This window comes from Dermacentor albipictus, chromosome 1 (genome assembly GCF_038994185.2).
Source record: "Dermacentor albipictus isolate Rhodes 1998 colony chromosome 1, USDA_Dalb.pri_finalv2, whole genome shotgun sequence".
Taxonomy (NCBI): domain Eukaryota; kingdom Metazoa; phylum Arthropoda; class Arachnida; order Ixodida; family Ixodidae; genus Dermacentor; species Dermacentor albipictus.
The window spans coordinates 511,100,475-511,122,808 of NC_091821.1; the positions used below are offsets into that span (position 1 = coordinate 511,100,475).

Here is a 22,334-nt window from a genome sequence, read left to right on the forward strand (position 1 = left end):
AGCATTGAAGCATACTTGTCCCTGTTCTCACAAGCATCTTCAATAGTTCACTAAAGTCTAGTAAATTTCCTAATGCTTGGGTAGCACAGGTAGTGCCCGTACACAAATCAGGTGCTAGAAGTGCAGTTACTAACTACTACTGGCCTATATATCTATCCTCTGTGCTGCATCAAAAGTGTCTGAATCTGTATTGCATTCCCTGCTTTCTGTTAGTGCTAAGAACATTTCAATAAATGAACAGCATGGCTTTGTATCAGGGCGCTCCACAACAAACATGGTCACATTTATGACTCCTGCTTCCAGTATAGTACATGGCAGGGGCCGATTAGACGCTCTTTGCTTTGGCCTAAGTAAAGTACTTGATGTACTTTGCTATGAGCTGCTCCTTACAAAGCTCACACAAATGCACATACCTTATTTCCCACCTGTCCTGGTATCAAACTACTTAAGCAATAGATTGTGCTTCATTGGCATTAATGGACAGATATCTGTTAGGTACAAGGTCATAAGAGGACCTGTTCTTGGCCCGTTTATCTTCCTACTGTTCATAAATGACATTTTGTCAGCAATTCAACACTCTTCATTTCTTCTATATGCTGACGGCTTAAAGCTACATAAGACTCTCAGCAGTGTTTACAACTGCGGTGACCTCCAAAAAGACTTTTTTTTTTCCACTGTGAAACTGGTGCAGAAACAATAAACTACTCTTAAATGCTTCCAAAACTATAGTATGAAGTTACACGCGGAAAACACACCATGTACAATTTTCATAGACCCTTCCGGATGCTCTACTGCCCAGGGTTGATGAAATGAAAGAAAGATCTTGGTGTGTACTTCGACAAAATGCCGACCTTCCCTTCACACACTGTATGTACGACAATGTGCCTTTCGTGCTTTTGGAATTATTTGTTGTATATTGCATGACTTCCACTCGTTTGTTGCCTTTCTATGTCCTCTGTGCTGTGTCCTGTGTGCCTTCTCTTGTGTTGTGCGTTTCTTTGTGCTAAAAACTATTAACAGCCTCTCTGAAGTTGTATTCTGCTGTGTGACTTCCACTGCTAGAGTATGCCTCTGCAGTTTAGGGTGGAATGTGCAAATTTAATTCTGACTTCATTGAATGCATCCACAATACACCGATATCTTCTTTCAAGCACGACTTTGCTGTTCTGGCGACCATAGCCCTCTCAAATTTACCTCAACTCCATACCTCTTAAATCAAGGCTTACTAAATCAAACCTTTCGTTCCTGTAGAAGGTGGTCCATAGCATTATACAATGCCCAAAGCTTCCTGATCCTATGACATTTTTCTTGCCGCAAAAGTATACCAGGCAAAATTCCGCATTCACTGCCTGGCATTGTTGCATTAAAGACTGTGCTATATATGGCTTGATTCCAAGAAACGTTTTAAGTATTCTGCTTGTATTGACACAATTCAGAGCTCACTTCCTGTGTTTTGTATATATTGACACATTTACTTATCATTTTCTAGGGGACTGCATTTCACCAGCTATGAACTTCAAGTTATCGCTCAGGGCAAGACGTGCCTGCATGATTTAGAACGACTACGTTACCCGCTATGCTAAAGTGAAAGTTCTGTTTAAAGGTAGTGCGGCCGACGTTACTAAATCCTTCATTGAGGATATCCTGCTGAGAAGTCCTCATCATCGACAGAACGCAGAGCTAACCCAACCCATACTGCAATACAGCGAGGCAAGCCACAGGAGGACAACTGCCTGCCACCCACAGACGATTGGTCTTATGGAGTGGCTGAACAAGACCCTTGCCAACATGTTGGCAAGTTGGCTATCTGGGAGACCGGAGCTTTGTCAAGCCGAAGAATTTTCAGCTTTTATTCCGGCTCTCCCTTTTTCACCTTGTATCGAGTGGTGAAAATAAAAAATGATGATGATGATGATGATGTTAGCGATGTACATCGATGTCGAGCACAAGACATGAGATGCCATGCTTCTATACCTGACTTTCACTTATATTATGGCAGTGTAAGAAACAACGCAGATTATGCTGTTCAAACTGTTTTACCTGACAACTATCATGCAGAACATTTCAGAGCACCGTCACTGATAAAGAGAATCTCGATGTTGCCACTTATCTCCAGTGCACCAAAAAAGCCCGACTGCTCGCTGGCCTGCGCATCAAGAACTAGCAAAGGACTGACAGCTGGCATTACAATGTTCGACGATGTTACGTGGAGTACGAGCCTGGCAACCATGTTTGAGTTTGGACCCCAATATGCAGATGAAGACTTAGCGAAAAACTTTCGTGACGCTATCTCAAACCCTACAAGATCATCTGATGTATTGGAAAATTGGACTACGAGGTCATGTCAGACAGCATTTTGCAATCACAGTGCCGCCACCCACGGCCTGAAATAGAAGTAGTCCATGTTATGTGCCTTAACCATTTCTGCACCCGCTGACGAACTTCAGAACATTGTTGCTTTCTTGTTGTTTTTCTACTACGGATACTTTTGTTTTGTGCTCTTCTGTTTGCTGCATCGGGATGATGCTTTTTAAGAGGGAGGCATTGACACATGTACTTATCATTTTCTTGGGGATTGCATTTCACCCGCTAACAACTTCAAATTATCGCTCAGCACATAACACGCTTGCATGATTTAAAACTTACACGAATATTATCGTTGATTCTATCTGTTGTGTATGTCGTCACCAAATCTTGCATGCGTGACACCAATTCTGTAGCAGTTTCTAGAAACCACACGGGCACCAGTGATTGCACTGGAACCTTCGATGAGTGATGTATCAAAGCCCGCTCGTCAGATTTTCGACGATCGCTGACTTGCCGCTACTGTTGCGATTGAGTGTCACTTGTTTTGCTCGGCACAAGTTCACCCAGTGAAGAGCTCCCAGTTCCGACTGCATCATTCTTCCCCGTCAACACTACATGACAATATGTAGTAATCACGTGGTATCATTTACACCCTTTTGCACTTCTTAACTTTCTGTTTCCCTATTTATTTATCTCACATTGTTTTGTCTACCACATTTCTCTTTGTACATTTTGTCAGGCACACTACTTTATAAGTGCACTAGTACGAAGGCTCTCTACCTGTTCCTGGGCACTATATCAACATTTCATTGATAGATAGATTATTTTTATAATTCTACTACAAAATGGTGTTTATTAGGCTTGTAATATTATATTATTTCAGCGAAGTAGCTTTTCTGCAATATTCTTTTAGTGTGACAATACTTTTACAGCATTAATTCAAAAAGTGCAATAAAACGCCAACAATGTGCACTGTGCTATTCATTTCTTCTGAGGTTCAATAATGGTAGGCTACCGAATCCAGTGCAGTGCAATCAAATAATAGGGCACAGCAATTATTGCGTGCTTGACAGAACAAGCTGAACGTCTTTCTCAATCAAAACATCACAATAGGGTAAAAACAATAAACAAACTGGTATTATTTATTCATGTATGGTCACTTGAAGTATATAAATTGTGAAAACAACCTGTTTACTTTTTATATTATGCAAGTGAGCTGCCTCCATATATTTGAAAAAGTGCTTTAATAGCAGAAGTTGCCAAAGGGCAATCAAAGACGCCTGTTAAAACACTCCAATTCTCAAGTTCGTATTATCTGACAGTGTCACTTCACTAATCATGAGTAAGACAGAATTGACATGTTGAGTCTAGTTACAATAAAACATGGCCATTATACAGTGGAAACTTTTGTAACAATTCACCAGCCACTCAATGTGAAGTCCTCTCAATGCAGTGTTGATGCTTCAAAAGAACCTAGAAAAATAAATGAGGTGCTCCATAAGCAAGATTAGAAAAACACAAGAATCGGGAGAAGACAAGCTACTAATTTGGTAAATTTTACCTGTTCTAAATGTTTTTTTTTGTGAGTGCTACAGGTGTTTCAATTCTTTTTGCTGATTTTCTCAGGAGCCACTTTTTCATGTTTCTTTCATACACTAACAAGCATTTCTAATAAAGATTTTTCAATAATATTTTACACACATATTTCTTACATAGTTGGCTGTGCAATTAGCCACCAAAAATAACGTCTCTTTTTCTAGCACACGTCTCTTTTTCTAGCACAACCGTGCTGTGAATGGCTGTGTGCATACGCAGCTCGCACATATGCAGTCCACGCACCCTGTCTCAGTTGGTGTGCCAAGATAACATGGCATAATGTCTTCCTGCATGTTTAGTGCTGTACATGGTGTAATCTCGAGTTTCAGAGACGGGTCAAAGCAAGAGGCAGTCGAAACATTTCCTCCCCGCTGATGGCTCTTTTCATGATAGTGTCGTCCCATTGTGACCGATGCTATCCGCCGTGTGGGTGGACTGGGCACCCAAATCGTGGCTGGCTTCGCTTCATGTTGCCGATGCGAAGATGTCGTCGACACAGCGTGAAAACGCAGTCGCTGGCTCTCTAATTTAACAAAATGAATTTTTTTCATTTAAATTAGGTTTTTCCAAGAGCCCAATATTTTGGAAAACTTTGCAGGCCCCTTCTATTTAGAACCAATCTATTGGCAAATATACTTATTTACATAAAAGGTAGAATTTCAGAACAAAGAAATTTCAATATAATGAAGCAAGTTGTCCATTTTACTGACTTAGTTATATAAAAGGTTAACTGAATATGAACATTTTTTTAACATGACAAGAAAGGCAACAGGACATAGTGCACCCTAACATGTGTGCAGTGTAAGTATTTGTTCTGCCTTATCGCCTTCTTCCTTCCTTCAATGTTATGCGCACTAAAATAATTTTTCCATGTCTGAAGTAATGATAACAATGAAATGACAATGATGGCATGAGAGCAACAGATGACAACACCAGAATGACGCTGACAGTATGGCATGACAACAATGGGGTAACAATGCTGGGATGACAAAGGTGGTGTTACGAAAATGGCATAGCAATGCTGGCATCAACAATGGAATGATCATGATGACATGACTTTGAAGGTATGACGACGACTGTATGAAGATGTAATGATGACGATGGCACAAAGATGGAGGTACGACGACAATGGCATGGTGATACTAGAATGACAAGTATGTGATTACAACGATGATGAAACGACCTTGATTGCATCAATGGGATGTCGACACTGGAATTACAATAACACGGGATGACAATGAAGAAATGAACATGGATGCATGACACTGCCGCCATAAGACAATGATAGAATGACAACATCGGCACGATATTGGGATGTCAACACTAGAATACCTATGACAGAATGTCATCATTCCACATTGGTCGCTCGACCATGATGGCATGACGACAACTGTATAGTAACAAAGCAATGATGACAATGGTATGACAACAAGACATGTTTTTTGCCGCAATTGGACACTCACAAAAGAAAGACGCACAAAGACAACATGGGCGGCACTTCAGCAAGCACCAACTAAGCCAACAAGCAGTTCTGTTGTATGACAACAATGACGTGAAGATGAAGAAGTAATGACAGTGACGGCATGATAATGTTGAAACGACGGCAACTATATAACGATGATTGCATGATCAAGACAGCATGACAACAATGCATTGACAACAATGGAATGACCCCAAGAGCATCCAGACTACTTATTACAATGATGCAATTATTAACCATAGCATGACGACAATGGCATGATTACAGTGATGTAATGATGATTATGATGCTGAAGGAATGGTGACAACAGCATAATGACGATGGCATGATGACGGAGGCATGATCACAACTAAATGAAAACACAGTGAGCACATCAGAGTGAAGATGGTGGAATGATGACACCGGCACGAAACGAAAGAATGGAATGGTTACAATGAAATGTAGCCGATAAAATTATGTTGACGGCATGACAATAGCAGGCCAACTGCGCATGCTTGTCAAAGCCGTGCTTACGTACATCACCTGCTGCCGCGGGCCACCTCGGTTTCCACTACCTCCAGTGCTGGTTTGCACTGTGTGTGAATCGTAAAACATCTTTGTATACAGTGCGGCCCACTTATAACTTTATCAAGAACGAAAAATCCGATCGTTACAGCTGATCATCGCTATATGTGGAGTGCCGTAAAAAAAGAAAAGAAAAAGAGATGCCGAACATACTTTCATAGCTCCGACACTAAATCTGCCACTTACGATAAAAATGTGCCACTGTAGAAAGTAGGCTGTGAAAAATGAAACGTTAATTTATACCTCTAAGTACGTATCCAGCGTTACGCGTGCTGAAATAGCAATCTGCACTTGCTTTCGCGGAAGTTTCAGGTTCAAAACCGCGGTGTGCATTGCATCCAGCTGCTGCGCAAGCACTGGTGGCTTTAATTTAGCATGCATGAAATCGGTCAGTGACTCCATTGATGACAGTGCGCTTTGCGTGAAGGTTGGGGTCGGTGTCAAAGACAAGCCACTATCACTTTAGCAGGGAAGAAGTTTGGGCGTGTTGGTGGAATACATACAAACATGGATACATACATACCTTTGGCGGAGCATAGTAATAAAGTGGAAAGCATCGCAATAGATTGGCCTCTGGCTGCCCATTGTAGAAAATGTGACGCGAAGGCACCATGCTTCCCTCTCTTAAAACAAACTCTTGTTGTCTATCGCCACAGGAATAAGATAATGGGGGAAATTGTCAAAGCAGCTAAAATAGCTAGAGCAGGTGACGAGTGCGTTAGCACGCCGTCTATTCTTTTCTCAAAGAAAGAGCTTGAATTTTTGGGCATAGTAGTCACAACATGACTGCTTTTCCTCCTTCCCTTCAGTGTGTCTGTTGCAGTGGTGTCCCAGTGAGTATATATATGCTCACCAGCTGCAATAAATCAATTGTTGAAAGTTAGCGTTCGTCCCGTGCTCCTGCTTCGTCCTTGTGTCATTCTTGAGCTATGTGTGGTATCCTGTGTCAACTTCTGGTTTCGGTTTTGGGTCTTTACATCAGGGCACCACTCAGCGCCAAATGCTGTAAGTTGCCTTCCTGCTTCCCCTCGGAGAGATAAAAGTTGATTCTTTGTCTGGTCCCCGACTGAAGCAGTCCGGCTCTATCTTGCGGCACTGCTCGACCCGGCCGTTTAGGCCTCATGCCGTAAACCTTTCGTTCGGGTCCGGCCGCCCCGTCGAAGCTACAACAAACTGGCGACGAGGTAAACCATTACTCTGCTTCCTACGTGCCCTTGCCGTACTACCTCTGCTCCTCCTCCTGCTACCGGCATGCAAGACGCCGCAACTACGTCTCCTCCGACAGCCGCAACTCCTCCGCCTTTGTTTTCGGTGCCCGGCATGGCGTTCGTACCCCACATGCCGCCTTTCCTGGTGCTACCCGGTACTCCTGCGGTACCGTGGCTCACATGGAAACGGTACTTTTGCACGTTTCTCGAGGCAACTGGAGGCGAGGCACTACAATACGAGAGGAAGAAAGCCATTTTACTGAGCAACTTAGGCTTCGAGGGGCAGCGTCTCTACTACGACCTCGCGTCGCAAACGGACCAGACGGCTACTACATTCGAAGACATTCTCCGCATCTTCGACCAGCACTACGAAGAATGCACCAATCCCCTGGTGCACCGCGTTATCTTCCGGGACAGGAAGCAACTACCTGGAGAAACCTTTCAGGACTTCGTCACCGCGCTACAAAGGCTAGCGCCTCCTTGTGCGTTCGGCGCTTGGCACGACGAGTCCCTTCGCGACCAAATCCTCCAAGACGTCGCATCAACAAGAATTAGAGAAAGGTTACTCTACGAAGGAGCGTCCCTCACACTCAAGAAGGCCCAGGAAATCGGTCGAACCGTACAGCAAGTTCACAAAGAATTTCCAAGTCTTCGACAGCTCGTCCGTTCAGCGCATCTCGATGCAACGCCAAGATGGCATCGACAGCCATCACTTTCCTCGCCCAGGCACGCAAGATGGCGGTTCCCGCCACCCTTCTCCTTCGACCCGGCAGCTTCAAGATGGCGCTCGGCGGCATGGCGGAAAGTCGCGATCTGGGAAGGCCGGTCAACATGGTGCGCGGCCCGAACTCCGCGAAGCCAGTCGAGACATTGCAGGCCATTGCTACTGATGTGGTTCACCTCACCACATTGCATCTGATCCAGGCTGTCCAGCCAAGCACGTTTCCTGCCGTGCGTGTGGAAAAGTAGGACATTTCGCTTCGGTTTGCCGTTCGAGGAACCGAAAGCATCGACAGTCCCCTGCTCGTACGCAGCTTGATTTCGCTACATGCCAACAGGTGTCAGGAGTTCCAGCTGACCCAAGCGTTCAGTTTCTGTCTCTCCCGCACAATGCTCCCTCGGAGTTCGCCCAGCCGTACTCAGGACAATCAGGACTTATAAAGGACTACATCCACGACGTTCATCTTCGAGCTTCAATGCAACCAGTCTCGGCGATACTGCGTCCTCAACCTCGGGTTCTCCGTGAGCAAGCCTGCGCTGCAAAAGGTATTTCGTCGCTGGAAAACAAAGTTCAGTCAGTTTTTCAGGCACCGAAGCCAACTGACAAGAAGTCGCTGCATTCATTTCTCGGTGTCAGGCGATACTACGCTAACCTGATTCCCTAGTACGCTGAATTGGCAGAGCCGCTTAGGAAACTGCTAAAGCAAGGACAACTGTTTGTCTGGGATCAGGATACTGAGTATAGCTTACAGACTATTAAGGAGGTGATTGCATGCGAATTCGGCTCTTACGCCAAAAGTGTTAAGACGTACGTAGACCGTCGTTGTGCATCAAAATGCCCTCAATTTCGTCCAGGAGATCTTGTCCGAGTACGCAACTCGAGAAAGTCCGATCCTAAATACTCGGGACCATTTAAGATTTACCGTAGGGTAGATCGCAATACTTTCACGCTTGAAAATGGCCAACGATGGAATGCATCCAAACTTGTGAAATGCCCTGCACTACAGGATTTTCTTGGAAAATTCACTGAAAAGAGTCGCTCCAGTGGCTACCCTTCCCTTGATGATTGTCTCCCACCTTTTCTTCCAGCTACTACTGGTATAGGGGATACGTTACGTTTCTTGTAGCATAATCGTGCAGTACGCACATCATTACTACGGTGCTGACCGCCTTACTAATTTGTCTTTCATGCCAAAAAGTTTTTAACATTGAAAAGTCGTTAGCATTCTTACGGGGGGACTATGGAGTGTAAAGTGCTTTTACGCACAATGCCCAATCCACGACAGCCACAAAGACTGTCTCGAGTCAGGCTTAGGGCGAATGAGCCACCCATCAGTGCTGTCCCAGGGGGCACACAGAAGTTTGTTACTGTCTACTTTTGTACTTTGTGAATTCTTTGTGTTATCGGTGTGTGCAAGGCTGCATCTCGTCGTCCGCCCAAGACGGGTACTGAAACTGCAGAACTGGAGTGCAATAATTCATTCAGTTTTCATGTTGTGTGTTTTTTTAAAGGGGGAAGCCAAAGATATCATTTTCTATTGTGTAAAGATGACATCACTATCATGTATGTTACAGTGCTAACATGTGTTATTTGACTCGTGACTTACTTTTGTTGCGAGGAGAGCGAGTAGAGCATTTTTCCTTTCAAGGGAGAGGTGATGTGGTATCCTGTGTTAACTTCTGGTTTCGGTTTTGGGTCTTTACATCAGGGCGCCACTCAGCGCCAAACGCTGTAAGTTGCCTTCCTGCTTCCCCTCGGAGAAAGAAAAGTTGATTGTTTGTCTGGTCGCCGACTGAAGCAGTCCGGCTCTATCTTGCGGCGCTGCGCGCCCCGGCCGTTTAGGCCTCATGCCGTAAACCTTTCATCCGGCCGCCCCGTCGAAGCTACAACACTATGTATCCCAGTTTGTAGGCCACTGTCAATCTCGTCGTCACTGCTGCTGCTGTCATCATCTCATTCGAAGCACCACCTATTTTATTGCCAGGAGCGACGTGCTCCCAGAGTTCCCTAATGTCAGCGGCTGCCACCTCGTTGGTTTCACACATGGGGGGTTTCGCCTTGGCGCACAAAGTCCACTGTTTCTGTTGATCACTGCTTCTTGCCTTCAAGATCGTGGCAGCGGTGGCGGTTTTCAGAATCGTTGATACCGTCGACTGCACGAGCTCGTACTTTGAGTCTTGCGAAATTTGCACCTTTGCCCCAAGTGACACAGCTTTGCGCTTTGTTGGTGCACCGACTGCTGCTTCCGTGACGCATTTCCATGCTCGCTGAGGGAGATTGTAGAAAGGGAGCGAAGGTGCGGTTTGCTTCACACTTTTTTTTCTTTTTCTTTTTTTTTTCTCTGGACGCTCGCTGGCAATGCGGACACGATGCAGCTGGTGCCATCTTGCGGGACACTGTGCCAACTTGCAATGCTCTCCATGGCTTTCGCAATTGGCACACTGGGGGGACATGCTGCGTGGTAATGGTGGCAGATATGAACTTGCGTAGGCAAACTTTTCACCTTGTCTCGGTTAAGAGGAACTTAGCAACACAAATTTCATGATTATTCTGCATTATTCTGCCCCCCAAAAGGCAGAATGTCGATCGTTATATCCATTATGCGGTGAATAACATATTGTTATATACGGCTTTCTTTCTCATAGCCCTAATGCATAAGTTGATACTCTGAAGTCGACTCATTGTTATAACCGATATATCGTTATATGTGGTATCATTATAAGTGGACTGCACTGTATACAGTAGAACCTTGTTTATCATACGTCATGGAAAAAAAACGGCAAGAAATCATTAGTTCAAAAAACGAATGACACAAAGTCACTAAAAAATTTGCCAGACTCTGCTGTAGCTGACATGTAATGCGAAAGAACCGTTGCACGAATCGTTGCAGCACAAGTCACCAACACCCGCCTAGCTGGTGGTGCTCGAGTGGCCTAAGATGCACATTGTAGTTCTGGCTGCATTGAAAAGCGCCCTTACGTTTCTGCTCCTTTAATTTGGCATGGGTCAGCAGCTAGAGTCTGGGCATTTTAGTGGGAAGTTTTGACATACCCACTGTTGTTTTCCTATTGCATAGTATTTTCAGATGGTGATGGAAAACCAAAACATGATCGAGCTAGTGGGCAATGCAGAAATACGATGCCATCACAGCAAAACGCTGTGATGGCATCGCAGCGCAACGCCTGACGCATGGAGTGACGGTACAGTTGGTTATTGCCTATCGTGCAGTAAGCTTGCAACGAAACTGTGCCCCGTGAGCTGTGAAACTGATAGGTGAAGATGGTTATCGCAGTATGGTTGTCGGTGATAGCAGTGAATGTGGCGCGCAAGAGCTCGTGAGGAGATTTGCTGGTACCGGATAAGGAAACTGAATGCGTGTTGGCATTCTCATGTGGTACTGGCTGCTGAGTATTGCGGGGAAGCTGTCATGCAGGGTGCCTGCTGCTTTCAATTGTGTGCACCTCATGCCTTTCCTTGTTTACATGGGATCTAGCTGCCGGAAAACATCTGAACTCATCATATGATCTCAGTTTGGCAATGTAAGAAAAGATTGCGTCGTCTGAGAACATATTAACCAGTAAAAAAAGAAGCGTAATTGTATTGGAGTCAATTTTTGTGTTCTCGATTGAGAACATTGGCGCCAGGAAATCGTATAAAACGGGGTTGTATCAGTGAGGTTCTACTGTATAGTATCTACAAATATATCTGCCGATATACTAACATTAACTTATTTGCCGACACTTGCGTAGTCTTCCGAGAAATTATTGACCAAAATGATGTTACGATCCTTCAAAACGATATCAACTGTATATCTAAATGGCGTAAAGTCTGGCTGATGGAACTCAACACAACGAACTGTAAGGTATTACGTATCTCCCAAACAACTTCCTACTTGCTCGAGAATTTCGCTCTCGAATCCGTAACATCCTATTGCTACTTAGGTGTCCACATCACTTCCTCTCTTTCTTGGTCTCTTCATATTAGCAAAATAATTAGCAATCCAAAACGCTCGTTAGGTTACCTCCGGCGCAATTTTTCATCTGCTCCTGTTTTTTTAAAACTCTTCCTTTACAAATCTTTAGTCTGAAGTAAACTCGAATATGCCTCTTCCATCTGGGATCCAAGCACTGCTATATATTAACCTCTGCCCTCAAGCTTGTCCAAAATAACTCTGCCTGCATCATTCTAGGAAAGTACAGTCGCACTGCCAGTATCACTTTAATGAAAAAGTCCCTACAGCTTGCGTCACTCGCCTGTTGCTGCATATTTTCTCGCCTATGTCTCTTCCACAAAATATACTACAGTTCTGCCCTACACAACGACCTTATTCTTCCTCCATCAAACATTTCCCCTCGTTTCAATCATGCACAAAAGGTGGGAATAATGTCATGCTTAACGCAAACATTTTATCAATCATTTGTACCCCACACCTCACAGGACTGGAACAACCTTCCGGGATCAGTCACGACCACTGCTCACTATTCCCAGTTTCATAATGTTTTAAACAGACGTGTATTGCAATGCAACTAACCAACTATGTAATTATAGTTGTTATCAGTCAATTGCTTGAATTTTTGTTGCTTCCCGCTGTTATCTCATCTTTTTAGCTAACATTGTATTAACAGAAGAAAAACCTGTATCGTGTCTTTTTTCCTGTATGTTCCACTCCCCTCTGTAATGCCTCTGGCCCTGAGAGTAATACTAATAAATAAATAAAATAAATAAACACTGAGTAACCCAGCATACAGACAGCCAGCCATGCCAAACCCAGGAGTATAGTAAAAAAAGCTTCGCTTTAAATGCAATTAGGTTCATTGAAAATTAAGCCTATAAAACACATACACTGCCCTATGTTACTAAACACAAAGTTCTACCTTTTTTTACTATATTTAAATACGGCCTCGCTCCATTAATATTTCAGGAAATGAAATCTAACCCAGCAACATATCTACAGCTTTTCGTGCACTGAAGTTTGAATTATGACCTCAGAAAAAATGCATATGTTAAAAAGAAAGTTTGCACTTCAAACGGTATGCAACTTCCGTATAATTGTATTTGGAAATGTTAAACATTCACTCAGAAGTAGATGACCTCCCAGAAAATGCAGAAACAATTAATTCAATGCCTGCGTGAAAAGTACTTCGATTGATGTACTAGTTATTAGAAATTTTATTTACTACATAATTTTTATATGTGTTATAAAGGGGCACTAAAAACAATCAGTTTAGATTTATAAAGTATGTTTGAAGAATGTACTTTGATTTCGTTCGCAACTTTTGTTGGTTTTGCATTGATAGGTTGATTATTACAAGAGTAAATGATGGTTAAACTATTGAATTTCCCGACAAAACCTCAGGATCGACATATCATCATGACCTCAAACTATACAAAGTATATATTTTTTTCATTTCAGCCATAATGATTTAGTAAACATTCTTGAAGCTTCACACATTCAGCTTCTGGTTCTATTGAAATACACTGTATTCCATTTTTAGCAATAAAAATTTAATTAGGCCTGAGCAGGCAGCATCAAAATTCATGACATCACAAAAAGCCAGTGTGAAAATTTCAAGGAGATGCCACCTCTCGTCTTCGCGTCTTTTCTGGTTTACTTGTTGTCTTGTTGTGGCAAGGGCGTTTTTTTGTATTCTGAAAAGGTAACTTACTAACAAAGCTCAAATAATTTTTATGTTTAGTGTCCTCATATCAATGCATTTTATCATAATCATATACTATGTTTCAGCCTAGTATTTGATTATACATTTTCAGTTGTGTGCGAACACTGCTCTCATTATCATAGATAATGTATTGTTTCTGCATGTAAAATCTACATTCCAACCTTTAACTCTTTACGTATATGGAGCATAGGTCGGCAAACTTAGTCATGAGTCAACTCACTCAGACTAAGATCGACCGGTGAGTCCGAGTCCAAATGATCCCGGCTGAGTAGAATTCTAGGGATTCTGAGTGCAAGTGAGATTTATGAAAAGAATATATTTTGTGAGTCAGCCTGAGTGAGTTCTGTTTATTTTGCCAACAAAGGTAAGGTTATAGCTTCTAAGCTGGGTGGAATTGCATGTGCTCCCCATGCATCTGTGTCCAGGTTCTGTCACATAGTCACAGGTGGGTGTACTCCTCATCAGTACACTGACTCATTTCATAGGTGTGAGTGAGGGCAAGTGAAGAAGTATGTGAGTAGAAGAGGAGTGATTGAGGTGGACGTACCAACTCGAGTGCACACGAGTGCGAGTGTCACTGGGCGGATGAGCACTAGTGAGTGCAGTTGACGCTTGAGCACTCTGAATGTTGGTGACTAACAGCTAGGCCAGCACTCTGCTCCCATGTCTGCCTGATACAATCAACAAACAACAATAAAAACAAACAATAAAGAAATCGGCAAACTTAATTCATTTTAGACATTTTATTTTGAATTTGCAAGACCACATTGGAATTTACAAACGATATTGAGTGTACCTAACTATCATCGAGTGGTTTGTTCTGGCCGAATACAAAATTTGGAGTGATTAAAGAGACAGATTGCAAGATTTATTGTGAGAGAAAAGCTGAGAGCACTGTGATGAACAAATGATGCATGTACATTAAAACAATCGGCATATGTAAGCGGCTAGGATATACAACGCGACCCTGCTAAGTTAGCCAAAGTTTAAAGATATGCCAAAGCGCTCAGGACAGCACAAACAAATGCATACAGTGGGCTATTGTATGGAGCAAGTCACACAATGTTTTCTGATCTGCTGAACTACATAATTAGTCAAAATTAATTAACCAACTTTGCAAGTACACAAGAACACTGTTGATTATCGTCATCTTCTTTGTTAGTCCAAGGTGGTGGCTCATAACAATACGATCTTGTTTCGTACAGTTTCCTGGTACCAACATTTGCAAGTGAGAACACAGGAAATGGTCCAATACAACTGCGCTCCTTTCTGCCAGTTAAAGGGCACATGACACCCAATTTTCGATCATAATCTGTATTGTGTGAGATCATTTTTGTGCGTTCAAGAACATGTTAGCAAAATTTTAGTGCATTTGAGCCAGCACCTAATTTGTCATTCAATTATTTATATTACACTCGAACGGCATAACAGTGGGGCAACACTGCACGCTCCCGAACCATGACGTCAAAGGCTGCATGCCTGCCGAGCGAGCATGCACATTGCACTTTCTGGCGTACAGTCAGTGCGTCTGCTGTGCGCGCATGCAGGGAACTTCTGCTTGTTTCAGTTCGCCATTGGAACTGCTCAACATGTAGCGGCTGAAACAATGCCACCGTGGCGCCTATGCAGCGCTGTTGGGTGCTAGAGCGAACGGAGCAAGGAGTGCTCCGTATCGTACTTCCGGTTTCCCAAGGAGCCAATCAAACTTAAGGCTTGGAAGATTAATATGGGCACGAAGGACTGCCGATTATCTGAGGCTTTTGTTTGGTTCTCAGAACACTTCACACCAGGCAGCTACAATGACGATTTGTGCCTGCTCGCCGAGGTTGGGATACCTGTGAAAAAGCCGAGGCTGTGGCCAGACACGATCGGGTGCAATAAAACAAGTTCAAGTGAAGGTTCAGCCAAAGCGTATATCACACCAAATCCTTGCGCTGCAGACGCATGTGCACGGGCATTTCTTTATATATGCTGCATGCAACAACAGTGGGAATGTGCGGCAGCTAAACAACATCGCAGTTTTGTTGAGTACGGATTCTTGAGAAATGCATGCCAGCAAACAATATATGCACCTAACTATTCGAATTGTGCGAAGTAGCACCAGACTTCACCTCCCGTGAATGGATGGCTAAGCAGTGCTGAAATCATGAAATATCAAGAGTGCGGAAAGGCGTCAGAATCATTTAGCGCAACACCAATGGTGCCATCTATGTTGACCACGTTTACTACGCGGCCTTCGTCCATTGCATATGAGATTTGCGCACGCCAGCCGGCATAGAGTTTCCTACAATAATTACTAGAGGGAGCTCTGGCACCAGTGTCTACGGAAGCTGCAGTGAGAGTGGTTGTACCAACATGGGAATTATGGGAAGCACATGAATTTGCCTAAACTTCGTCCTTTTGGCTTGAAACAGCTTTATGACTTTGTAAACTGGTCATTTTCAACAACATACTTAAAGGGACACTAAAGTGAAAAATGATTTCTTCTGCATCAGTAAATTCCTGTCCTACAACACCAAAAACACCACTCTTACAACGATATGACGTTTGGTAAGCCAGAAAAAGCGCAAGAACGAAATATGGGTGGCGACACCTACGTAAGTTCCCACACCTGGGGGCTGTGACGTCTTGGATTTTGATGGCATCTTCTAGGGCCTATTAATAATATATAGCGGTACAGATTGACTACATTGTCTTCTAAAGGAACTATATATTGAACATGGCAAGTTTCGAGAACCTTTATTCAGCCAACGCGACCCAAATGCGGATACATACTTTGGAATCCCTGACGTCACGCTGACGTACCGGCACTGGTGTTTCGGTGCGAAATTGAAATACTGTTACTTCGACCTTCATTTTCTCATCTAATAATCAAACTATTTCTTTTAATGACTGCCTGCAGGTTCTCAAACAATGCTTCATTAGTGCTTCATTAGTCTAAACTGATTTATTGTTTCGCTTTAGTGTCCCTTTAAACATGTTACACGTAAAACACGTAAACATAAACACGTAACAACGTATTTTAACATCATTAAAATTGTCAGACGGCAGGATTTGAACACAGGAACCCTAGCACAGACGCCTGCTATTGAAACCAATAAGCCACGGACGCATGTATCCACTAGCGAATGAAACACCCTAATGAATTTATCGCAGGCATGCCAGTGCCTTGAGACGCTTGGCGCATTTTGATTTAGCCACCTGGACAAGCTCAATCGTTGCAATTAATAGCAACTGTGCATGTTCGCGGCGTCTTATGCACTTCCAAAAGTACAGATTGCGCGGAAATTTATGACAATAAGATTTATATAATGTATTATAAAAAGCCACAAGAACGTCTGAACCTACAAGCACAAGATCACACAGATATATTGTCACGTGGTGGTGACGTTAAGAACACAGTAGCAATACTGTGATAGGCAAAACTAACTTTTATTGGGCGAACCTGTGCCCACAAAACAGGCTACACTTATAGCGCAACGATAGCGGCGAACACGCTCGGCGATCGTCGAAAATCTGATCAGCGGGTCAAGCGCGTCGGCTTTTATAGATCAGTCGTCGAATGTTCCAGATTAACTGATGGGACCCGCGTGTCTTCCACAAAGTTCTACACCATTCGTGTTACGCGATGAAATCTGATAACACAAGGTTCGGCGACAACAGACACGCGAATAGAAGCGTCGATAACTTTCCAGAAACGTCGGATACATGCAGGCACGTCCCTCGCTCTGCGATTACAGTTGTTAAGCGGCGAAACGTGGTTGCGCGATAAAGACAAGTACACGTGTCATTACCCCCCTCTTAAAAAGCATCGACCCGATGCTGCAAACAAACGAAAGTAACAAAGAAAAGCACTCGTAGCAAAGAAAACAACAAACTAAGGAAGTTCATCAGCGTCCGTAAAATGGTTTAAGGCGCACCACGTGAACCACTTCAGATCGTGCGCGGCGCCGCTGTGAGTGCGAAATGCCGTCTGGCACGACCTCATAGTCTAGTGCGCCAATACGTCGGATGACCTTGTAGGGTCCGAAATAGCGTCGCAGCAGCTTTTCTCTGAGTCCTCGCCGGCGTATTGGGGTCCATACCCAAACACGGTCGCCGGGCTGGTACTCGACGAAGCGTCTTCGGAGGTTGTAGTGTCGGCTGTCTGTACGGTGCTGGGTCTTGATCCGTAGGCGGGCGAGCTGTCGGGCTTCTTCGGCGCGCTGGAGATAGCTAGCGACGTCAACATTCTCTTCGTCAGTGATGTGGGGCAGCATGGCGTCGAGCGTCGTCGTCGGGTTCCTGCCGTAAACCAGCTTAAACGGCGTGATCTGTGTTGTTTCTTGCACCGCCGTGTTGTAAGCGAATGTTACGTACGGCAGGACGGCATCCCAGGTCTTGTGTTCGACGTCGACGTACATCGCTAGCATGTCGGCGAGGGTCTTATTCAGCCGCTCCGTAAGGCCATTCGTCTGCGGGTGGTAGGCCGTGGTCCTCCTGTGCCTTGTCTGACTGTATTTCAGAATGGCTTGGGTGAGCTCTGCTGTAAAGGCCGTTCCTCTGTCGGTGATGAGGACTTCTGGGGCGCCGTGTCGAAGCAGGATGTTTTCGACAAAGAATTTCGCCACTTCGGCTGCGCTACCTTTCGGCAGTGCTTTAGTTTCAGCGAAGCGGGTAAGGTAGTCTGTCGCCACGACGATCCACTTATTTCCGGTTGTTGACGTCGGAAAGGGTCCCAGCAAGTCCATCCCGATCTGCTGGAATGGTCGGCAAGGAGGCTCGATTGGCTGTAGTAATCCGGCTGCCCTTGTCGGCGGTGTCTTGCGTCGCTGACAGTCTCGGCATGTTCTGACATAACGGGCGACGTCGGCGGTCAGGCGCGGCCAATAATACTTTTCTTGTATCCTCGATAGTGTCCGGGAAAAACCGAGGTGTCCAGCGGTCGGATCGTCATGTAGGGCGTGCAATACTTCTGGACGAAGTCCTGACGGGACAACAAGAAGGTAGTTGGCGCGGACTGGTGAAAAGTTCTTCTTCACGAGAAGATTGTTTTGAAGCGTGAAGGAAGATAATCCGCGCTTAAATGCCCTGGGGACAACGTCGGTGTGCCCTTCCAAATATTCCACCAGGCCTTTTAGCTCCGGGTCTGCCCGTTGCTGTTCAGCGAAGTCTTCCGCGCTTATCATGCCAAGGAAGGCGTCGTCATCTTCGTCATCTTGCGGCGGCGGGTCAATGGGGGCGCGTGATAGGCAATCGGCATCGGAGTGTTTTCGTCCGGACTTGTAGGTTACAGTGATGTCGTATTCTTGTAGTCTGAGGCTCCACCGCGCCAGTCGTCCTGAAGGATCCTTTATACTCGCTAGCCAACACAACGCGTGATGGTCACTGACGACTTTGAATGGCCTGCCATAAAGATAAGGGCGAAATTTAGCTGTAGCCCAAACGATGGCGAGGCATTCCTTTTCGGTCGTAGAATAGTTGCCTTCCGCTTTTGACAGCGACCGGCTAGCGTAAGATATCACCTGTTCAACTCCGTTTTTCCTCTGGACTAGAACGGCACCGAGGCCTAGGCTACTGGCGTCAGTATGGATTTCTGTATCGGCGTACTCGTCGAAGTGCGCAAGTACAGGCGGCGACTGCATGCGCCGTTTGAGTTCCTCAAATGCGTCGGCCTGCGGCGTTTCCCACTTGAACTCAACATCACATTTAGTTAGACGTGTCAACGGCTCGGCGATGCGTGAAAAGTCCTTGACAAAGCGCCTGTAGTAGGCACACATGCCAAGGAATCTACGCACTGCCTTCTTGTCGGTGGGCTGCGGGAACTTTGCGATGGCAGCTGTTTTCTGGGGGTCGGGGCGTACTCCGGATTTACTGATGACGTGGCCTAGGAACAGAAGCTCGTCGTAAGCGAAGCGGCATTTTTCTGGCTTCAGAGTGAGCCCTGATGACTTGATGGCCTCTAGTACTGTCGTAAGCCGCCTAAGGTGATCGTCGAAATTTTCGGCGAAGACGACGACGTCATCCAAGTAAACAAGGCAGGTCTGCCACTTCAATCCTGCTAACACCGTGTCCATGACGCGCTGGAAAGTTGCAGGCGCCGAGCAGAGTCCGAATGGCATGACCTTGAACTCGTAGAGGCCGTCTGGCGTGATGAAGGCGGTCTTTTCGCGATCTCTCTCGTCGACTTCTATTTGCCAGTAGCCAGACTTGAGATCCATCGACGAGAAGTACTTAGCGTTGCAGAGCCGATCCAATGCGTCGTCTATCCGTGGAAGGGGGTATACGTCCTTCTTCGTGATCTTGTTCAGACGACGATAATCGACGCAGAAACGTAGGGTTCCGTCCTTTTTCTTCACCAGGACAACAGGGGATGCCCACGGGCTTTTCGACGGCTGGATGATGTCGTCGCGCAGCATTTCGTCGACTTGTTCTCTTATAGCTTCGCGTTCTCGCAGCGAAACTCGGTAAGGGCTTTGGCGGAGTGGTCGAGCGTACTCCTCGGTGATTATGCGATGCTTGGCGACTGGTGTTTGTCGAATCCTCGATGTCGTCGAAAAGCAGCCTTTGTATCGTCGGAGCAGACTTCTGAGCTGCTGTTGCTTAATCACTGGGAGACTTGGATTAATGTCGTAGTCTGGTTCGGGAGCCATGGTCGTCGGGGTAGATGCGGCGGAATCCGAGAGGACAAACGCATTACCGGTTTCCACAATTTCCTCGATGTACGCGATCGTCGTGCCCTTGTTGATGTGCTTGAACTCCTGGCTGAAGTTTGTCAGCAACACTTCAGTTTTCCCTCCATGCAGTCGAGCGATCCCTCTTGCGACGCAAATTTCACGGTCTAGCAGGAGACGTTGGTCGCCTTCGATGACACCTTCTACGTCAGCGGGTATTTCGGTGCCGACCGAAATAACAATGCTGGAGCGGGGCGGGATGCTCACTTGGTCTTCGAGCACACTCAAGGCGTGGTGACTACGAGGGCTCTCCGGCGGTATCGCTTTATCTTCCGACAGCGTTATTGACTTCGACTTCAGGTCGATGACCGCGCCGTGTTGGTTCAGGAAGTCCATACCGAGAATGACGTCTCGTGAACACTGCTGGAGGATAACGAAGGTGGCAGGGTATGTCCGGTCATGAATGGTTATCCTTGCCGTGCAGATTCCAGTCGGCGTAATGAGGTGTCCTCCAGCGGTCCGAATTTGGGGGCCCTCCCATGCAGTCTTAACCTTCTTCAACTGGGCGGCGAGGTGTCCACTCATTACGGAGTAATCGGCCCCTGTGTCGACTAAGGCGGTGACTGCGTGGCCGTCTAGAAGTACATCGAGGTCGGTGGTTCTTTGTCTCGCGTTGCAGTTGGGTCTTGGCGTCGGATCACGGCTGCGTCGTGTTGAACTGAAGCTGGAACGTCGCGTCGTCAAGCCGTCTTTCGTCGGTGTAGTCTTGGCTTCCTGACTTCGTCGGGTCGGCGGCGTGTCATCATTAGGTCGTCGAGATCGTTTCTTTGTCGTCTTCGTCGGCGGCGGAGGATCTTCGTCAGTTCGACGAACAGCAACCGCACCTCCATCGGTTGCTGCTTTTAGTTTTCCGGATATGGGCTCGTAGAGCGGCCCCGGGCTGGGCCGGTGTATGGTCGGCGCTGCGGCGACAGGTAGCGTCCTGGTGACGGCGAACGGGATGGCCGTCGAGGGCTCCACTGAGTAGCGGCGAGGTAATCGGCGATGTCACGTGGGCGCTCTCCAAACTGTGGACGCGGCGCGTTGACGGCGAAACCTCGCAGTCCCATCTCCCGGTACGGACATCGTCGGTAGACGTGACCCGCTTCTCCGCAGTGGTAGCAGAGCGGGCGGTGGTCAGGAGCACGCCAAATGTCCGTCTTCCTCGCGTAGGTGCGCTGGGCGACGGGTGGTCGTGCTGGCGGCGGCGGACGACGAAACTGCGGCGTGACAGGGCCCTGGCGTGGTCGCGGAGGGGGTCCTTGACGGCGTGCGACGACGGCGTAGGTCATCGCTTGCGGCTCAGGCTGCGGCGATTCAGGGGCTACTCCAAGTTGTTGTTGGAGCTCCTGACGCACGGCGTCGGCAATCGAAGTCACTTGAGGCTGTGATGATGGGAAGAGCTTTTGTAGCTCCTCCCGCACGACAGCTCGGATAGTCTCGCGTAGGTCGTCGGCGGCCAGTGGCTGAACTCTGGCGTAGTTTGTCGAAGTCGTGCGGCGGTCGAATTGCCGGTTTCGCATCTCGAGTGTCTTCTCGATGCTGGTGGCCTCGCGAAGAAACTCGTCGACGGTCTTCGGTGGGCTTCGTACCATTCCGGCAAAAAGTTCCTCCTTCACACCACGCATCAGGAGGCGGACTTTCTTCTCCTCGGGCATTTCAGGGTCGGCGTGGCGGAAGAGACGGCTCATTTCTTCCGTGTAGATCGCGGTCGTCTCATTAGGTAGCTGCACCCGGGTTTCTAGTAGCGCTTGGGCTCGTTCTCGGCGTACGACGCTTGCGAATGTCTTCAGGAAGCCGCTTCGGAAAAGTTCCCAGGTTGTTAAGGTGGCTTCTCGGTTTTCGAACCACGTCCTGGCCGCGTCTTCCAAAGCGAAGAACACATATCGCAGTTTGTCGTCGCTGTTCCAGTTGTTAAAGGCAGCGACTCTTTCGTACGTCTCAAGCCAGCTTTCCGGGTTCTCGAAAGTTGAACCGCGGAACGTCGGAGGCTCCCTGGGCTGCTGCAGCACGACGGGTGACGCTGGTGCTGCCATTGGGGTGGACTTGGTGGCCATCCTTCTAGTCGTCTCAGGCAAAAGTCCGTGT

General features: G+C 46.3%; 1 protein-coding gene across 2 annotated transcripts in view; it reads right to left on the bottom strand.

Annotated features, from left to right (window-relative positions):
- The window catches only part of mio (GATOR complex protein mio), a 534,566-nt gene that overhangs the window by 40,581 nt on the left and 471,651 nt on the right, over window positions 1–22,334 (bottom strand). Inside the window, exon 25 of one of the 2 annotated variants that reach the window (XM_070532613.1) lies at window positions 14,110–14,225. The exons of the other annotated variant lie outside the window; for it this stretch is intronic. Within the exon in view, the coding sequence (XP_070388714.1) occupies window positions 14,197–14,225 (29 nt within the window). The 3' untranslated portion in view covers window positions 14,110–14,196. Of the gene's footprint in view, window positions 1–14,109; window positions 14,226–22,334 lie in introns of those variants that run through there. 2 annotated transcript variants of the gene reach the window in all.